The following is an 18,069-nucleotide window of genomic DNA, read 5'->3' as shown; positions in this document are numbered from 1 at the left end:
CTGAAATCTGCTTTGCTACTGCAGCTCTTGGAAATCCGTGTGTTAGGAATTTGATTTACTGGGAAATTTCTAATGAGGAAAGCTCCCTATGCTCTCATCTTGACTCCTCTTGAAAAAAACACAGAAATCAATGCAAACCACTCAGTAGAGTGTTACGTGCTGTGAGCATGCCTACTAAATAAATATGGTCTTTCGTAGTGCATAGCCTACGAAACCTGGTTCTAGTTCAGTGCCGTTGGCACTCTTCCTCCTTTAAAGTGTGTGTAAGAGGGTGTGGGGAGCACGGCGAAAAACAATAGCTTGGGTTTGGAAAGCTTTCTCAGGGAGAGTATCCCAGGAATCTTCCACAACCTGTTCTGGAGGCCTTGGCTCATGCTGGTGCTGCCGTGCGTTCGTCAGAAACTCCAGGCTCAGATTTCAGCTTTCCTGAGCTGTTTTCTCACAGCTACTGACACATCTGCCGCCTACGGTAGCATCTCTACACACTGCGGATGAACTACTCCACCTGCGTCTAGATGTCGCACTTGTTGGGCCTGTTTGTATCGGCCAGAGACTTCGGATGTCTGGGGGTGTGGGTGTTGTGGGTGTCAGCAAACCAGAGACCTACACTTCCCGTCAGAAGTTTAAAATCTTAAAGTATGATTCCAGCAAAGGCTTTGGAAGGGTTCTAACATATCCTTAGAAGTCATTAAAGGTCTGGTTATTACTTTTGTAACATTTATGTTTTTCCATTTCTACATTTTAAGACGATGCCTTGAAGTTTAGGTTAAAAAGATGCAAACTTTGAGTAAATATTAAACTACACCCTTAAGAATAAAGGCTCCACAAATGGTTCTTTGAGCGATGCCATCGAAAAATCACTTTGTTTTTTAAGGTTTTGGTTTGTTTTTTAAGAAGCTGTGTCTGTAATGAAAATGTGTAAAAAAAAAAACTTAATTTGTAAGAAACCTTTACATCAATTTTTACATGAAAGCCTTTAATAGATTCTTTACAGTCACACATCTTACAAAGATAGTTCTTCTGTGGCATCACTAACACGACCTTTTGTAGCACTCTCCAACCCTAGGTCTATTATTGAGTTAATAATCCTCATGCAGAAGCAATTGTGAATTTGGATTTAATGAGAGTTAAATGTTTTTGATCTCGTGGAGTCCCACTGGGTTCTATTTTAGGGCCTAAAAAACTGTGTGAATTGTGACAGTAGTGTTGTCATTAAAGTGGAGATATATGAGCTACAGTGTCTATGGGGTCACAAAAGGTTAGTTCTACTTATGTTCAAAAATAGTTTGCCAAACCGCTGACAGTGTTTCTGTGGTCAGCAAATGACCAAAAATTAAGGTATTGAGACCGAACTACTTAGACTATGACTAATCGATCACATTGAAAAAAAAATCATGTATCAGTATTTATTGTTGAGTATTGCAAGTTGCAATTTTAATGAGGTCTTTCAAAAAAATAAACTACTGAAATAAAATTCCTATTGAAATTTGTTCAATTTGAAGCAAAAACATTCATTGTCATGTGATGAGATCATTTTGAAAAGCTAGGTGTCCCCAAACTTTTGCCAGGCAGCCTATGTCAAATTTAATGCAATATGTTTTAATCCAACTTGGCAAATCTATGAGAAAAAGGGAAAAGGCTTGGCCGGACGTCTCGTGTGGTATGGGAAAAATGCATGGGCTGAGATGAAAAGCCCTAGCCTGGCTTTTGAAAGCTCAGAGTTTTCATTCGGTCGTGAAAGAACTCGATGGAACTTCGGGGTTGGTTCGAAACACTGCCTGTGGCTATGTTAAGCAGCGAATGACCTTTAGTTTCATGAGACTGTGCTGTAGCGAGCCTGTGTGGTAAGCCAGGCTGGCTGAGAAAGGGCCGAGCTATTGAGATCTAACACCTTCTCATCACACCACTCTATATATAAAAAGATGAACAATGCATTTTAGGAGTCGCCTTTGATGGTGGTTAAATACTGTTAGCACTCTGGGTCAATACTGAAACTGCGCCCAGTGCCTCCATTATCTGTGAACAAACTAGGCCTGAAGCTCCAGTAATCTGGGGTTACTGGGCAACTTGTTATGTTTATTTATTAATTTATTTTATTTAGCAGATGCTTTTAACTAAACCTGCTTAAAGTACAGGGAAGGTTAGGCTTGAATGGGCTGGAGCTGGATTTACAGAAGTGTGCTTTTTTTTGTTAACTTTCTATATATTTAGATTATATATGTATTATATTTGTATAACTTTTTAACTTTATTATAAGGTCAAAGGTGTAGATAAATATAAATTCTTCTATAAAACCTTCTATAAATGTAAAATATAAAAAAAGTTTTAAATGTTCTATTTTTTTCATAGCATTTCTCATAATTAATATTCTTAAAGGTTCTTAAACATTGTCTTAACCTTATGACGGTCTCACACTGGTCTTAGACTGTCAGAAGATCAGCCTCTAAAATGATCCGTTTAAGAAGTTGATATCTAATTTAACAGGATTAAAAGTGCCGTTCTTAAACTACTGTTAGTTTCTACATGAGCAAAATGGTGGGATTCCAGCTTCACGCTGTAGTTCCCATATTTTCCAAAGAGGTTTTCCTGTCTCCCGTTTCCTGTTTTTTTTATTTCTTATTTACTGAAATCTTTTTCTCTTAGTTTGTATGTGTTTTTCTGTGAATTTTTCATGGATTCAATTGAATAATGGAAAATTCAAAATGTGGCGCACTGTTTATGATAAGCTGTAAAAATGAAAAAATAGAATTTGAGAAACGTCCTTGTTTATTATAAATAAAAAAATATTATTAATTTATTATTTAAGATTCTTTGCACATTGTTTCTTATGCTTAATCTGCTGTGAATCTGGACCCTGATTTTCACATAAAAAATCAAAAGAACTAAAAAAGAATATAGCAAACTATTTCAGAGAGTTCCAGTTGTTTATACAGTCATACAAAAATGACGTGTCCAGAACTAAACATGTGGACACGCCTGGCAAAATGACATGTTGATTTTCTAAGTGTATACATGTACAAATCGTCCACAGAAAACGTCTGTACATGTTAATACAAAATAATTGTCTATTTGATATCCGTAAGATATAAAACATGAAATATGCAGAATGCATGGAATATATCATTTATGTTTCATTTTTATTTATTTTTGTATATTTTTTCCCCCAATCCATTACACAGAGCAAATTGGGTCCCACTTTATTTTAAATTTATATTACACATTAATAATTCAGGCAACAACAGTGCAAATACTGGTAATGTATTTACTGTTATTCGCAGATAAATAACAGTGGTACAATGTATGTATATTTATTTTTATATCTTTTGTAATAACACAAGTGTATCTCAATAACTGCAACAGCAAATTCTCTTAAATGGTTATACATTTGTAATAAATGTGTAATAAGATGAGGGTAACTGTATTTATATGAACTGCTGCCTTTTATATGACAACTGTTGAGATACACTGATGTTGAGAGATACAGTATGGATCTGTACTACTGTAATGGATCTGTAACACGGCATCACCAGTAGCTTACACATTTTATACAAATATATATAAAACTATGAACTATAAATCATTAAAAATAAATAGGTATAATACATAAATAAATACATTAATTTTTGTCTTTGTCTCTGTCTTTTATTAATCACTATTTATGTAAAGCTGCTTTGTGATGACAACAGTTGTAAAAAGCTATACAAAGAAATCTGACTTGACTTGACTTGACTAATTAATAAATAAATGTATGTATGAATGAATGAATGCACTAAGACGGAGAGCTTGGTTGCTGCAAAGCTTTGTTGTTGGTCATTTTTGGCATCATAAGTAAACTAGTCTTAGCAGCTCACTTTAGCAGCCCCAGAGAAAGTCTACGTAGACTCCGCTTCCTCACATTTGTCCACTGCTCTGGTGTCCTGCAGGTGACCGGCCCTTCCAGTGCAACCAGTGCGGAGTGTCCTTTACCCAGAAGGGAAACCTGCTCAGACACATCAAGCTGCACACGGGCGAGAAGCCCTTTAAATGCCCCTTCTGCAGCTACGCCTGCCGCCGCCGCGACGCACTGACCGGACACCTTCGAACTCACTCCGGTCAGTCTGCTCACCTTCCACTTCCACTAAATGCTTCCTCTCTACAGCTTACAGATCATCTACCTTCTGGTTCTCCTCACAGATGCTGTAAATATAATAGTTATGACGTTTATATGAGGTGGTGTAGCTGTTATGTGGAGTTCCCTGCCGTTGTGTGTTGATATTGTGTCCAAATGAATGGACCAATAGAAAATCTCCAGAATGACTTGGAATACAGTCTTTTTTTATTGACAGCTATGATAGATAGATAGATAGATAGATAGACAGACAGACAGACAGACAGTTAGATAGATAGATAGATAGATAGATAGATAGAACATCCAAAAGTTCCCCAAGGAGCCGATAGTTTTGAAAGTTTGCAGTGGGCTACCTCTAAATAGAGTTGAAGAACCCCTAAAGGTTCTTCTAGGAACATATACTTTTAACAGTGAGCTGCTTAGCAGGTGCTTGCCTAATATTTACAGTGAAGAATAGTGAGGGAGCTAGTGAGTGAGTTCATCCACAGATTTTTGACCCAATTTGTCTTACTTTACTTTCTGGAATCCAGCTGAAGATGCAGCATGGTAACTTTATCTGGACAGCCCGCTGCAGATGCCTAGAAGATGATTACGTTACATTACATACATAACCTCCATACAACTGAACATCTGTTGGAGAACTAATACCAGTTTGACCATCTGCAGAACATCTGCAAAACTGATCTTTGGCCCGGTTGATTTTTGTCTACTTTCTGGAATCCAGCTGAAGATTTCTCTCATAGGTGCCAAATGCACACGTGGATTCAGAATGGTCCAGGACTAAAGCTTTAATCTTTTACTGAGAAACTGACCTTAAGAATCTAGATGTTGTTCCATACTTGAGTTCCTCACTCTCATTACTGCAGAGCGTCCATGCTAGAACTCCCAGTGATCCTTTCTAGAGCACAGTTCTGGAGCCTGGAGTATAAGGTGTATATATATGTATACACACTGCAGTCTCAGGAGCCATACCTGAATAGTAAGACTAGCAGTAGAAGAAGCTGCAGTAGATGATCTTCAGAGGAAGGGCTGGGCAGTGTGTCATGTGAGTGCTTGTGGCTCATGACAAGTATGAAAGCAGTGATGGAGTGTCAATGTTGTTTGTGTGTGTGAGTGAGAGAGTGTGTGTCAGCTAAAGAGTGAAGTATTTCAATGAGAGTGACATGGTCCTCATCAGCTTAGCCTGACTGAGCCTACCTTCACCAAGCTACTTCCTTTCTGCTGAACTCTTGAGTCCACTCTGGAGGGCTCGGAGGGACTTTTACAGACGCGGTAGCGAACGCTGTGGTTAAGCCACTTAGGACATACTGTTCCTGTTGCCTGCAGGGCCCGCGAACCACTAAAGGAAATGTTCTGTCGCTCTCTCTCTCTCTCTCTCTCTCTCTCTCTCTCTCTCTCTCGCTCATGCTCTCTCGCGCACTCTTTCTCTCTCGCTCCCCCATCACTCATCGTAATTCTTCCTCACTTTCTTTTTTTTTCTCCCACTTGTTGCTTCTCGCCCTCCTCTCCTCTCTCTCTCTCCCCTCTCTCTCTCTCTCCTCTCTCTCTCCTCTCCTCTCTCTCTCTCTCTCTCTCTCTCTCTCCTTCTCATTTCCTCTTTTTCTGTTGTCTCTTCCTCACGGTCTCTCTCTCTCTCTCTCTCTCTCTCTCTCTCTCTCTCTCTCTCTCTCTCTCTCTCTCTCTTGCTCTCTTTCTCTCTTCCTCTCTCTCTCTCTCTCTCTCTCTCTCACTCAGTCTTTCTCGCTCTCTCTTCCTCTCTCATTTCCTCTTTTTATCCTTTGTTTTTATTCTCTCTCTCTTTATCTCTCTTTCTTTATTTCTTTATTTCTCTCCTTATTTCTCTCTCTCTTTCCTTTTTCACCCTTTCTCACTTGAGCCCTCTCTCTCTCTCTCTCTCTCTCTCTCTCTCTCTCTCTCTCTCTCTCTCTCTCTTTCTCTTTTTTGTCTTTTCTTCTGACTCACTCTCTCTTTTCTTTCTCTCTCCCTAATGCCCCTTTTCTTTCCTTCTTTCTTTCTTCCTTCTCTTCTTCTGTCTGGCCCTGCCTTCAACACTATCTCTCCCTCTCTCAACCACAGGGAAGTGTCACTTCAGTGAAGCGTCGCTCTCTCTAACCCACTTTCATATTATCACTCCATCGTGGCTCGTGTGCTGTAGATCCGGGTCATTCGATACCATCAGCAGTGACCCGGGCCAGGCCTGAGTGAGCTGTCACCCCGGGACAGGCTCATTGAAATGCGCAGGGAGAGAGGGAGCAGGTCTATCTCTCTCTAATCATGTTTTGCTGCCTTTCTTCATCTTTTCTCATTTCCTGTTTTTCAGAGCTAATCGCTGTCAGCACCTGGGATAGTACAGTTTTCTAGGGCAGGCAGTTCATTTGTCAGGGCTTCGTCACGTTTCTGTGCACACAACCTGTTCATACGCTCAACTTTACCAAACAAGGGAACCCTGTCAACTGCAGGGAAGTGTTGGCAGGTCCAGACATCCATTGCTGACATGGTAGTTTAACTACAGCTGTATTGGTTCCCAGTAGTTACTGAACGATTAGCCTGAAACCTATATATATATAGGCTATATATATATATATATATATATATATATATATATATATATGTGTTTTGGTTGTTGTATCTGTCTTTTGGGAGCTGGTTCCAGCTATGAGTAGCTCCCCACATTCAGTACTACCTCAGGATCTAAGAAGCCGACCAGCTGTATATCACAGTTATCTCGCTTGTCTTGCTATGTACATGGCACAGGCTAACCTACCGATTATCCATCAGTCCAGTTTGACGGCAGGTTTGAGGGCAGTTGGCGTTAGAGTAAAAATGCAGAACAGTGATGGTTGAGGAACACTGAGCTAGAAATTGCCGTGGGCTGTAACACCATGAAGTACTGCAACTTCACAGGATCTGTGCACGCTTATGAAAGTAGACGGCCAGCTACTTGTCTGCTGCCATTGGCCACAAAGATGCACATCGTAAGAGTCGCAAGTTCCTTTGGGGAGCCACAGTACGTGGGCTGAAGTGGTTAAAGCCCACTCCCTCTTTCACTACAGGAGCATTATATATTAACCCCTAATTCATCAGCTTTATTAGTCAGTTTATAGTCTTATTCTAATTGTACTGTTTATGTGGACTCACATAAAGGCCTTCATGATTTAACGCAAGACTTATTGCTAATTTATTCATCATTGATCTTTATTATCTGTAATGAAATAATTGTATTAATCTTATTATTCAGTGATTACTATATATCATTTTAGGGCCTGTGAAAGTGATGTTAATTATGACAGAAATGTAGTTATGAAAGTAGAGAATTGTGGGCTACGGGGTCTTAACCCCTTAACCCACATATTGCATCTTAAAAGTCTCAGTATTTTCTATAAATATTATTGTTTATGATAGAAATGTTTGTATTTATATATGACTATGTTCAGTTTAACTTCATTATTTTTCATATAGTGTGTGATATTATGTATAATTACAGAATTGCACTTAATTGCTTAAATTCTTATTTATTATTCTGTTTTAACCTTAAAGGGCCCAAATGATAGGAAATCATGTTATATTATGATTTATACATTTACATACCTTTGTCTATTCAGCCTACAACAGTTTAACCCTGCCCATTCACAATGGAGTTTAGTCCCCTGTGAAAATGAAAAGTTACTATTAGCTAATAGCTAATAACAGCTAATAAACATAATATTACATTAAATACAAATTCCATTCCATTCGTCTCCAAATCTCCAAAGCTCTTCAGATCTTTATTAAAATCTCCAAAACTTTCCTCATGGGAGCTTAGCTTTAGAACTTTAGAGTTCTCCTTCCTGTTGGCCTGTTGGTTTGGTGAATCAGTTACAGTGACTCCATATACGTAAATGAACTCAGCTCATCAATGACAATCATTTGGATTTGGACTTCAGCAAACCTTTCTCCATGACACTAAACTCTACACTATAGGCAATGGATTGGCCCTTGGTTTGTCCTGTTTAATATGCCTGGTCTTTTTTTTTCTGTCCATGATGAATGATACATATAATTCATATTTCATTTAAATGATGGATTAGCCATATTAGGAACTTTTTCACCCTCTCCCAATAACTACAGGAAGCTGGAACACTGTTCTAGACCATTCCTACTTAATGTGACCCCTGCCTGCACCGGATATTTGCTGTCTTTAAATCAATTCTCCAACATCGTTCAATCTTTCATTCTTTCTGTTTATTAGCTTCTATTCTTAGCGGCTTTCAGGCAGCTCTTCTGTTCCTTTTCCACGTACAGCGAGATTACACCAGCTAGATAGGCTGGAGTATTTCCGTAATGGCAGGGTTCAGTTGCGTGAGGAGCTGGGATGGAGCAAAAATGTGGACGATCTGGTGGACCCTGAGTAGTGGGTTGAGCTACACTCTTTTCTGATTAACATCAGCATGTCGGGCAGGGCGGGAATAGCACCCTTGCTGCTGGACGCTTTTGTCCTGCCGGCTCCTGGACGTCCCTCCTACGCCGGATCGGTATGCAAGGAACTTGGGCAGGTCCGACCGTGTCTTGCGCAATACGGCACTACATGAAAGGCCTCTTCCACCTGCGAGTATGTTTGGCAGCAGGGAGAAAAGTGGCAGGCAGCCCAGGAACAGGGCAGTGCATGAGAGATATCAAAATCTGCGATGAAATGCTTGAATTGCTCTTAAGTTCACATGCACAGAGACTGCTGACTGGGTTCAGGTGTGGCTGGAAACCGTGGTTAGAAAAACTGCATGTGCTGTTGAGTGTATGTGTAGTGGTGTGACTAGTAATTTTAAAGGTCATTAGTTTCATTTTTGTTAAATGTGTGAAGTATGAATATCGGCGCTGTCATAACCAAGACCTTGTATCTCTGTGATGAAGAAAAACAAGCTATGAGTTTTTTTTCTCGTCATTTTAGACCATTTAGTCATTTTGGTCTGTTTTTAATGCAGTTTCTGATGCAACAGATAATTCAGACCAACGTAAACTGTGACAGTACCTGGTTACTGAGCTTTTATTGTGTAACTCAACTTTGTTTAGTTAAATGTTCTCCTAACTCACACTTTTTACTTCACCATCTCAGTTTGGTCAACAATCCATATCCAAGTTGATCCTCAAAAACATCAGTAAATGAGCTGCAGCTGAAACTGCTGATTACATACTATATACGATATTTGGTCTGTGGCTCCACCCCCTTGGTCCCTTTACTGTTTTTTCCCTTCTGCAGGTTAGAGCTCCCCCTATTACGTTATGTCCCCAGACTAGGCTTTTATCAGTGGGACACTGAGTCCTTACTGGGTTTCGAACTTATGATCTCCCCACACTAAATAAGCAAGCAGTTAGACTGTAGGGCCGGCCTAGAGCTGTGAAACTACACTGCATAAAAACACAGTTCTGAGTAAATTCAACTTCCCTTCTTTCTTAGAGACAGAAAAGTCCATGGCTTCACTGCTCTGGAGTGGAGTGACTGTCCAACTGCCTGCTTTTCAAGAGAATCAGGAGACCATACGTTTAAATCCTGTTATCAACACCACAGCCCTCAATGGCCAAGTATCTGAGAATAGGAAGGCCTACGTCCATGTCATAGGTGGGGTTCTGACCTGCAGATGGGAATAAACAGTAAACTGTCTGAGGGGGCGGAGCCACAGACTAAACATTTTACACAGTATTCAATCAGTTTCAATTGCAGCTTATTTACTAATAGTTTTAAGGCTCAACTCAGGATGGATTGTTGATCAAACTGAGATTCAGAGACAAAAAAATCTGAGTTAAGATGTGTGAGTAAGATGAGTTAACCCCAAAAATGCTCTGCAATCAGTTGCTGTATATGATTAATTTGGCCTGGCTTTATTATTATTATTTTATTTTTCACAGTGAGATGAGCTGAGAGGCAAGTATTTTATTTTTGAAATGGATGGTTTGATGGACACATTCACAAAGCTGGGCACTTCTGCTGACAGCCTACAATTGATAGGCATTTACATGAAACTAAATGTCATCTCCATCTCACGATTTCCTGTTTTCAACCCGAATGGATGCGGTTAAGTGGGCTTTAATGCAACACTTGAGGTATTTGCATGTCAAGAATAGATGCTGAGACAGGGATTTTTCACAATCATCCATTATCTGCTCTGAAGGTTTTTCTTGGATGTCAGGTATGAAGACAGCAAGCCTCAGGCCTTTTTTCAGGCCTCTTTGTCTCTTAAGCACATCTAGCACTGTGTTCATGCCATAGACGCTCATGTGTGTAAAAGAGAGAGCCTTTTTATCTGTCCACTGCCTAACGTTCAGCCTGCAGGTGCTGTCCCAGTTCACTGGACCAAACCGCTGGGTTTCTTTTTATTTCCATTCTGCGGTGAAGCTCACTTCTAGCTGCGGAGACGGAATCTCCTCTGAGGTGTCGACGTTCAGCCACGTTCCACTTACTGTAAGGATCAAATTGAGCAAAAGCAAGCAAGCATAAAAAAAGAAAAGTCTCCTCTCTAGAAATATTGAAAGCGTGACAAAACCAGACACCACTATCATCATTATCTCTTACTCATACAACTCAGTTTCCAATACATTGACCCAATGACATATAAGTACCCTGAAGCTAGTGACTGAATGGTCTGCCCCAGATTGACTAATTTTACAGACATTTATGAGACAAATGCTATGAGTCAGTCAGAGGCTCTGCCCTATTTGATTTTGTTTGAAATGCTTTCTTCTTTTTCTGTCATCAGTTGAATATGGAATGAACATTGGACCTTTCATGAGATGCTGTGCTAATGAACCTCACCATGCTGAAAAATAATTCAGCTAATAAAACTAGCTTTATAAATGTTTAATGGCCCCTCTGCCATAGAAGAAACACCTCCGGTTCCCTAATAAACCATGTTTAGTATTGTATAATATTCAGTCTATAACCCTGTTATTAATGCAGTGTAATAAAGTGTAGGACTACATTCAGGTATAATCTGGTATAAAGTAATGTAAAATCCTACATTTAAGCGCTTACCAAGATCTATGTATTCTGTGCAGGTTTTTAAAACTATAACGCTGTTATCTGCACTCTAAAAAAAAAAAATATATATATATATATATATATATATATATATATATATATATAAAACAACAACAACAAAAAAAAACATTTTGGCATCTTACTTTTAAGAGCATACTTATATAAAAATATATATATATATATATATCTCCCATTGAGCAAATATATTAGGCTGTCCAGTACCAACCAGAAGAGGATGGGTCTTGAGTCTTGGTTCCTTTTGTCGCCACTGGCTTGCTCAGAAGAGGCTCAGACTCAGATCTCTGTTTTTGAAAAGTGCTATATGTATGTGCTGTTTATAACATTTTTTGTATTTTTTTATTTATATTTTTTAAAATATATCACCATGTAAGTATGTTAATTATGTCAATCGATTAAAAATATATGGCATTAATCACAACAATATTCTTTAAAAAAAAATAGCTAGCTAACACATCCATAAATGTGTGGTGGGCCGAATAAACTGCCTCAAGGGATTTTTTTTTCTGATAATATCAGGAAAATGTGTGGTTTTGAGAACTGTAGTCTCAAACACGACGAAGCTCGAACATAGAAGCTTTGATGGAGAAAATGCGTTACCAACTTTTTAAGAGATAAATGAATGATCAGTCATTGGACTGGATTAAGAGCTAAGAGCTAAGCAAGGAGCAGCTGTGTATGTGTAAGAGTGAGAGATGAGGGAGGGGTTATTAAGTATGAGATTAAATCATTGAATAATTTTAAATCATTGAAACATTTCAGCATTAATAAAGTGAGCTCAACAGTAGCGACACTGGGTTCACGTCTCTAGGCTCTGTAAAGAGAGTGACCTACAGGAGGGCCAACATGGGGCCAAACTTGGTACGATCATTCATTTGCACTGAGAGAAAAGCTTAACGGGTTAAAGTTTGCAGATTAATCGTGTGCATTAACGTGCTAAGGTTCACAGCGCTAGTCCTTGCTGGCACGCAGGAACCTCGCATCTCCATCATGGCAGCTGTACAGGAGTATGTACACACCGCTGTGCTTTCTTTTTCTCTTTTTGTCTTGACATTTTCCCAGACGGTTTCTATTTCTTTCTGTCAGGTCTACCCACAAGTCGTAGTACAGGCTCTTATGCCGTAATCCACTCTTTCTCACGCCGTTAGGATGACGAGTCAGTGCAGTTTGGGCAAAACTGTGAAACTGCGAAAGGTCGCCATGGCCACGTCTGATCCCGCCTGAGATGTCTCACTTTCGCTGTCTTCCACGGCCTTTCTGAAATGCGCCAAGGGTGTTTTTTTATAATCAGCACCCTTTACAGGTAACGGCTCGGGCTCTGCTTGTAACAGGTGTGTGTTTTCACCGCTGGTTCTCACGTGCCGTTGGGTCGGCATTCGCTAGACGCATATTTGTGTGAGTCAAGTCTCTCTGCACTCTTTTCATGAATAATACTGAAAGTGCCTCACACCAGAGAGTTGACCACAGAGCCTCGAGCAGGTTTCCCTCAAATTGGAAAGACTTTTCGGGCTGACTCAACTGATTAGCAGTGCAGGCCCTGCTGGTGGACGAGGCTCTCAGTGTACTACGTGAATGAATGAAAGGCCCATATGTGTGTGTGTTGATGAATGACTAAACCAATCAGTGAATGAAGCCAGGACTGAATCGCTACATCAACTTGTTCCTCTGGGTTACTGGAACATGGCTGTTAATGACGCGTGTTCCTGGATCCCCCGGGTCCACCTCCTCGTCCTGCTGCGCCACTGGTAGCCCACACTGGAAGGGCCAGCCGTGTTTGGGCTGCTGTTTGTCACTCGCTGCAGAGTTTGTGTGTATGGAGGCTTTTTTGCTCCCGCCCTACACACACACACATACACACACACACACACCAGCGCCCAGAGTCAGTGGAACTGAGACAATGATTCACCTCACACCTCACACCTGCTCTGGGTGAACAGAAAAAACTCCCTCTCTTCCTTTCTGATCTAAACACACACTTTCCAGCTACTACACACCCCCCATGTGTATTTGTGTGTGTGTGTGTGTGTGTGTGTGTGTGTACTGTATGTGTGGACTACATACTGTATCGCTATGGGTCAGAGAATGAGTATTTGTGTGTATGGTGGGCGATCATGTCTGTGATGTATGTGTGTGTATGTGTGTGTTTCAGTATGTGTGTATGCAGATTCCACATCACTGTGGTCTGTGTCTGTGCTTGCTCTGTGTATGCTGGGTGCTTTTAAGCTTTTCGCAGTTGGCCTGAGTGTGATGTGTCTAGTCCTTTTAAAGAAGTACTGTCAATAGAATAGGACTCTCTAGAGCAGATTAACATCAACCAACTGGCACCATGCTGCCTAATGCCAGGCGTGTGCTAGCGGGGTATAAAGCCCCCCAGCATTGAGCTGTGGAGCAGTGGAAGAACTGTGTTCTCTGGAATGATGGATGATGTTTGCTGCTCCATACAACTTTCGAGATGGGTTAGGGATTGAGGATGAGCAATAGAAAACCAACCTTCCTGAACAGCAGAGACAGTTATTCCAACAAAAGCAGGAAAAACTCTTTTTAATACCCGGAAGAAACAGTGAATGATCTGGTGTCCCAATACTTTTGTCCATATAGGATATGTATGCTGATAGATAGATAGATAGATAGATAGATAGATAGATAGATAGATAGCTAGATAGATAGATAGATAGATAGATAGATGATCAGACAGATAGATAGATAGATAGATAGATAGATAGATAGATAGATAGATAGATAGATAGATAGATAGATGATCAGACAGATAGATAGACAGACAGATATATAGATAGATAGATAGATAGATAGATAGATAGATAGATAGAGGGAGATGACATGGTATGAACACAAGCCTGTTCCTCACTCCAACACAATGGACATGTATAAAAAGAGCTTGTTCGTTCCATAGCACTGATTTTCCTGCCAGTTACTTCATGCCTGGGTGTGTGGCAGCTCAGAGAGTACTAGAAAACATCTACATGTACTTTTTAAGCCGACCATGCGGAGGAAGCTGCTTTTGCACTTAGTGTGTAGTGTTTTGTTTCTGTGTGGGATTATTCCACCCCAGGCTTACTCTTTTTTCTGCTGAGGCCATCTATCACTGGATTGCATCATCGTGAGAAAGTGCCCACTCTCTTGGTTACTCACTCAAAGATCGAAACTCCAATTGTGCATACAATCTGAATGACTCGCGTCGCCTCCTTACTAATAGATGTAACTCTTTCCTTTGATGTCCTCCCTTTTTAGTGGGTAAACCGCACAAGTGTAACTACTGTGGACGGAGCTACAAACAACGCACGTCATTGGAGGAGCACAAAGAGAGGTGCCATAATTACATGCAGAGTGTTGGCATGGACTCCGCCCCCAACCCAGGCCCATATGCAGGTGAGTGGGTCAGGACTTGCTGATGTAGGCGGAGTAAGAACCAGTAGCGCTGCCCACTTCTCATAGCTTCTCCTCAGCAGAGCATCTTCCTTTTTTGATTAAAGATTTTAATGGCCTGTAGGAGCATTTACAGAGCTCCAAAACATGCTCTTCACTTCAGTTTAATTATGCCTTGATGTCATAATTAATGTCATAATTTCAGGTCAATTAGTATTAACATTTTCAGAGATACAATTAGACTGAAGAAGCTCCTCATGTGGGCAGCACATGTTAATTTGCTCAGTAAAACACTAATATCCCAGCTAACAGGTCCATGTGGGCCTGTATTGGTAGCCCAACTGATAATCGGAAAGTTCTGTCCCCCACATAAGGCTGCCCACTACTGTCAGGGGGCGTCCAGGAGAAACCTGGAACCAAGCTCTGTTCTTCAGACTAGCTCACTGACTCTACTTTCTTCAGAATAAGAAGCTCTTCTTCCTTTTTACTGATTTTTAGTTTACCTGCATCTGTTCTGATAAGATCTGGAGCTTCTACAGTAAAAACTCTCTCATTGCTGAGAGAAATTGCTTCAAATAATGTCTTTATTGATGCCGTAGCTGCCTACACCCTCTGCACAGTACAGTATATGTTGTCTTAAAGGCACAGTAACATAAACAGCCCTTCATTTCTTTTCAGGTTTCAGAATGAATGAAGGTTAAGTAATAGGATTAGCACACTAAGCATGTATAAACTTTAATGTGCATGAGTATGTTGGCTGTTGGTACAATCCCAGGTGAGGTCTAAGCAGTAAAGCTTAGGTCTAGCAAGTTCAGACACTTCTGAACTAGTTCAGATTCAGTAAACCATGAAAGACAAGTTGCAATAAATACAAGGGAAAAACAAACGCTGACAGAGCCTTAATACTTTGGGAGTGGTGGGAAATGATTAGCACAGCCAAGCCAAGGCAACAGAACCTGGATGGGTGTTCTGAATACAACAGTTTCTCAGTTAGTCAGAAACCTTAAACCCAAAGTCAATGCTGTCCAATAGGTCACGATTTATGGGCTGTTCCTGTTGGACAAGCTTTATTTTGGGACTCATCCAGCTTTTAATACTCAGCTTTCAAGGCTTTTAACACCTTTTGTTTCCTGGATTTATTACACCCAAAGGATAACTAATTGGTATCTGCATGCAAAGTAATTCAAACTGGATGAATAAAAGCCACAAGACATTAATTTAATTCAATTAAATTGTAAAAAAAAAAAAAAAAAAAAGATCCATTATAGTAATCTATTATAGATCCTTCAGCTTACTCCAAGACCAGGAGACAGCTTTCCTCAGATAACATTCAAATGTGGGGCCTGTACGGTTAGCCCAGCAGTAAACACATATGGTTGTCCACCAGGGTCAGAGAAAGGACCAGGAAGGGTTAAACATAGGCCTCCTCTGGGTTGTACACTGCATATGGGCCTAGATGGGACCCATGTAAGATTAAGGTTGGCTGAAACAATTGGCCTCATTTGGGAAGCCCAGCGGGGTTCCAGTAACGACACATGTACAAACCCTCACCGAGCTCATGCCTACCTGGAAACCACCTAGCCTACATTCCACCCATGGCTGGGTCAGTTCTTCACAATTAAGTCTTCAACTTTCAAGACCTTTAATTCCTGATGTAAATAAGATAGAAGGGGGATTGAGGAGGATATTAAATAATCGGTTTAATTGAAATTATACATTAATTTTATTGAATTAAAATATTGAAAAAATATTTGTTTAATCCACTATACATTTGTAACCAGCAGTTTCCAGTGGTGATCCATCACTGACACTGCAGTTTAGTCCAAGGCCTAATTTAATCAGTGTACAGGAAACTGGCCCTTGGTGTACAGATGATGGGTAACCTTTTCACATGTATTGTCAGTCATTGAGATAAAAACAAACAGAAGGACAGAAGTGGTCAAGACTCAAGTCTGACCGTATAGAATGAAATAGCATTACATTGATAACTTCCAAATTTCCAAATGTCTTCAATGTATCTGGTGTTTGCCAGGCTCTGTCATTTCTAATCCCAGCCCTTTATCTGACCCACAGGAGAGCTTCCTAAGGAACCTATCAGAGAGCCGACGGGGGCTGTGCCCTTTGACCGGCCGCCGGTCATCGAGAGGCTGCAGGCCAGTGTGGCCAAGAGAAAGAGCACCACACCTCAGAAGTTTGTGGGTGAGTAGGGCAAGGGTTATAGATAAATGCATTATGTGGTGAAGCCAAGTTTCATGAGTATCGTTCTGAAATAATGATATGTAACTTAAAAATAAAGGCACTACAAAGAACATTTGAGCAGCGCCATAGAAGAACCATCTTGGTTCCATAAGTAGACATTTTTTAAAATAAAACATGTATGTGAAGAACCTTTTGCTTCCATGGGGCAGTGTTTCTCAACCCTAGTCCTGGAGACACCATTTCCTGCACATAGTGCTTTCCTTGCTCCCAACACACCTGATGTAGCTAATCAGCTCATTAACAAGCCCTTGCAGAGTTGCAGGGAGTGTGTCAAAGCAGGGAACCCACTAAATTACACAAGGCAGGGTGCCTCCAGGACCAGGGTTGAGAAACACTGCCATTTTTTTGTTGTAAACGTTGAGCTATTTAATTTTTTTTCATTAAATATTCTTTCTCTTATATAAATGTTTCTTTTTAGAACCCAAAATGGGGTCTTCTATGGCTTTACTTAAAGAACCATGGGTAGCACCTTTATTTTAAAGAGGTGTAGGTTACGTATATATGGATCATAATCCTTTGGGGTTATTTTGGGGCTGAAGTTGCACACTTTGCACTTTATGGAACATGTTTGGTTCCATAAAGAACCATTTCTGTAAATGATATGTGAGTGTGAGGAACATTAAAATTGGTCTAGAACTTTCATATCTACTTCTTTAAATGCCTAAAAGGCTCCTCACACTCATATCCCTCATACAAACAGGTTCTCGATTCTTTATGGAACAAAAAAATATATTTTTGCAAGGCATCGCTCAAAGATCCCTTTACAGCACCTTTATTTTTAAGATCTTTAGTAAAGGCAATGGATCTCTGAAGACCCATATAATAGTGTTAATGGTAAAATGCTGCTTTGGCTTGTTAAAGGGTTCTTCAGATTGGTGGAAAACATTTTGTAAATGTACACAGATAGTCCTGACTCTCTTAAGAACAAAGGTACTACAAAGAACCTTTGAGCAATGCCATTGAAGAATAATTTTTGCTTTCGGTGGAGCAGTATTTCTCAACCCTAGTCCTGGAGGCACCCTGGAGGCAGGGCGTGTGTTATAGCAGGGAGTCCACTAAAATGTGCAGGGCAGGTTGCCTCCAGGACTTAGGCTGAGAAACACTACCATATAGAACTATCAGCTATGTAAAGGTTCTTTACACTGTTTACATCATTTTCATTTCTTTGCAGAACCAAATAGGTTCTTCTATGGAATTGCTCAAAGAACCATTGGGAACATTGTTATTTTTACTGTTTTTAAGAGTGTAGGCTACTTGTCTATGTAAGTGATTGCTATAGGGACTATTTTGGTGG

General features: G+C 40.3%; 1 protein-coding gene across 3 annotated transcripts in view; it reads left to right on the top strand.

The window, feature by feature from the left end:
- The window catches only part of ikzf2 (IKAROS family zinc finger 2), a 60,481-nt gene that overhangs the window by 31,179 nt on the left and 11,233 nt on the right, over positions 1-18,069 (top strand). For all 3 annotated transcript variants that reach the window (XM_072685448.1, XM_072685447.1, XM_072685449.1), the window contains exons 5-7: positions 3,924-4,091; positions 14,382-14,519; positions 16,590-16,715. In XM_072685448.1, coding sequence (XP_072541549.1) covers positions 3,924-4,091; positions 14,382-14,519; positions 16,590-16,715 — 432 coding nt within the window. The remainder of the gene's footprint in view (positions 1-3,923; positions 4,092-14,381; positions 14,520-16,589; positions 16,716-18,069) is intronic.

The sequence above is a fragment of the Salminus brasiliensis genome, chromosome 8 (genome assembly GCF_030463535.1).
Source record: "Salminus brasiliensis chromosome 8, fSalBra1.hap2, whole genome shotgun sequence".
Taxonomy (NCBI): domain Eukaryota; kingdom Metazoa; phylum Chordata; class Actinopteri; order Characiformes; family Bryconidae; genus Salminus; species Salminus brasiliensis.
This window is presented reverse-complemented; position numbering and strand designations above follow the sequence as displayed.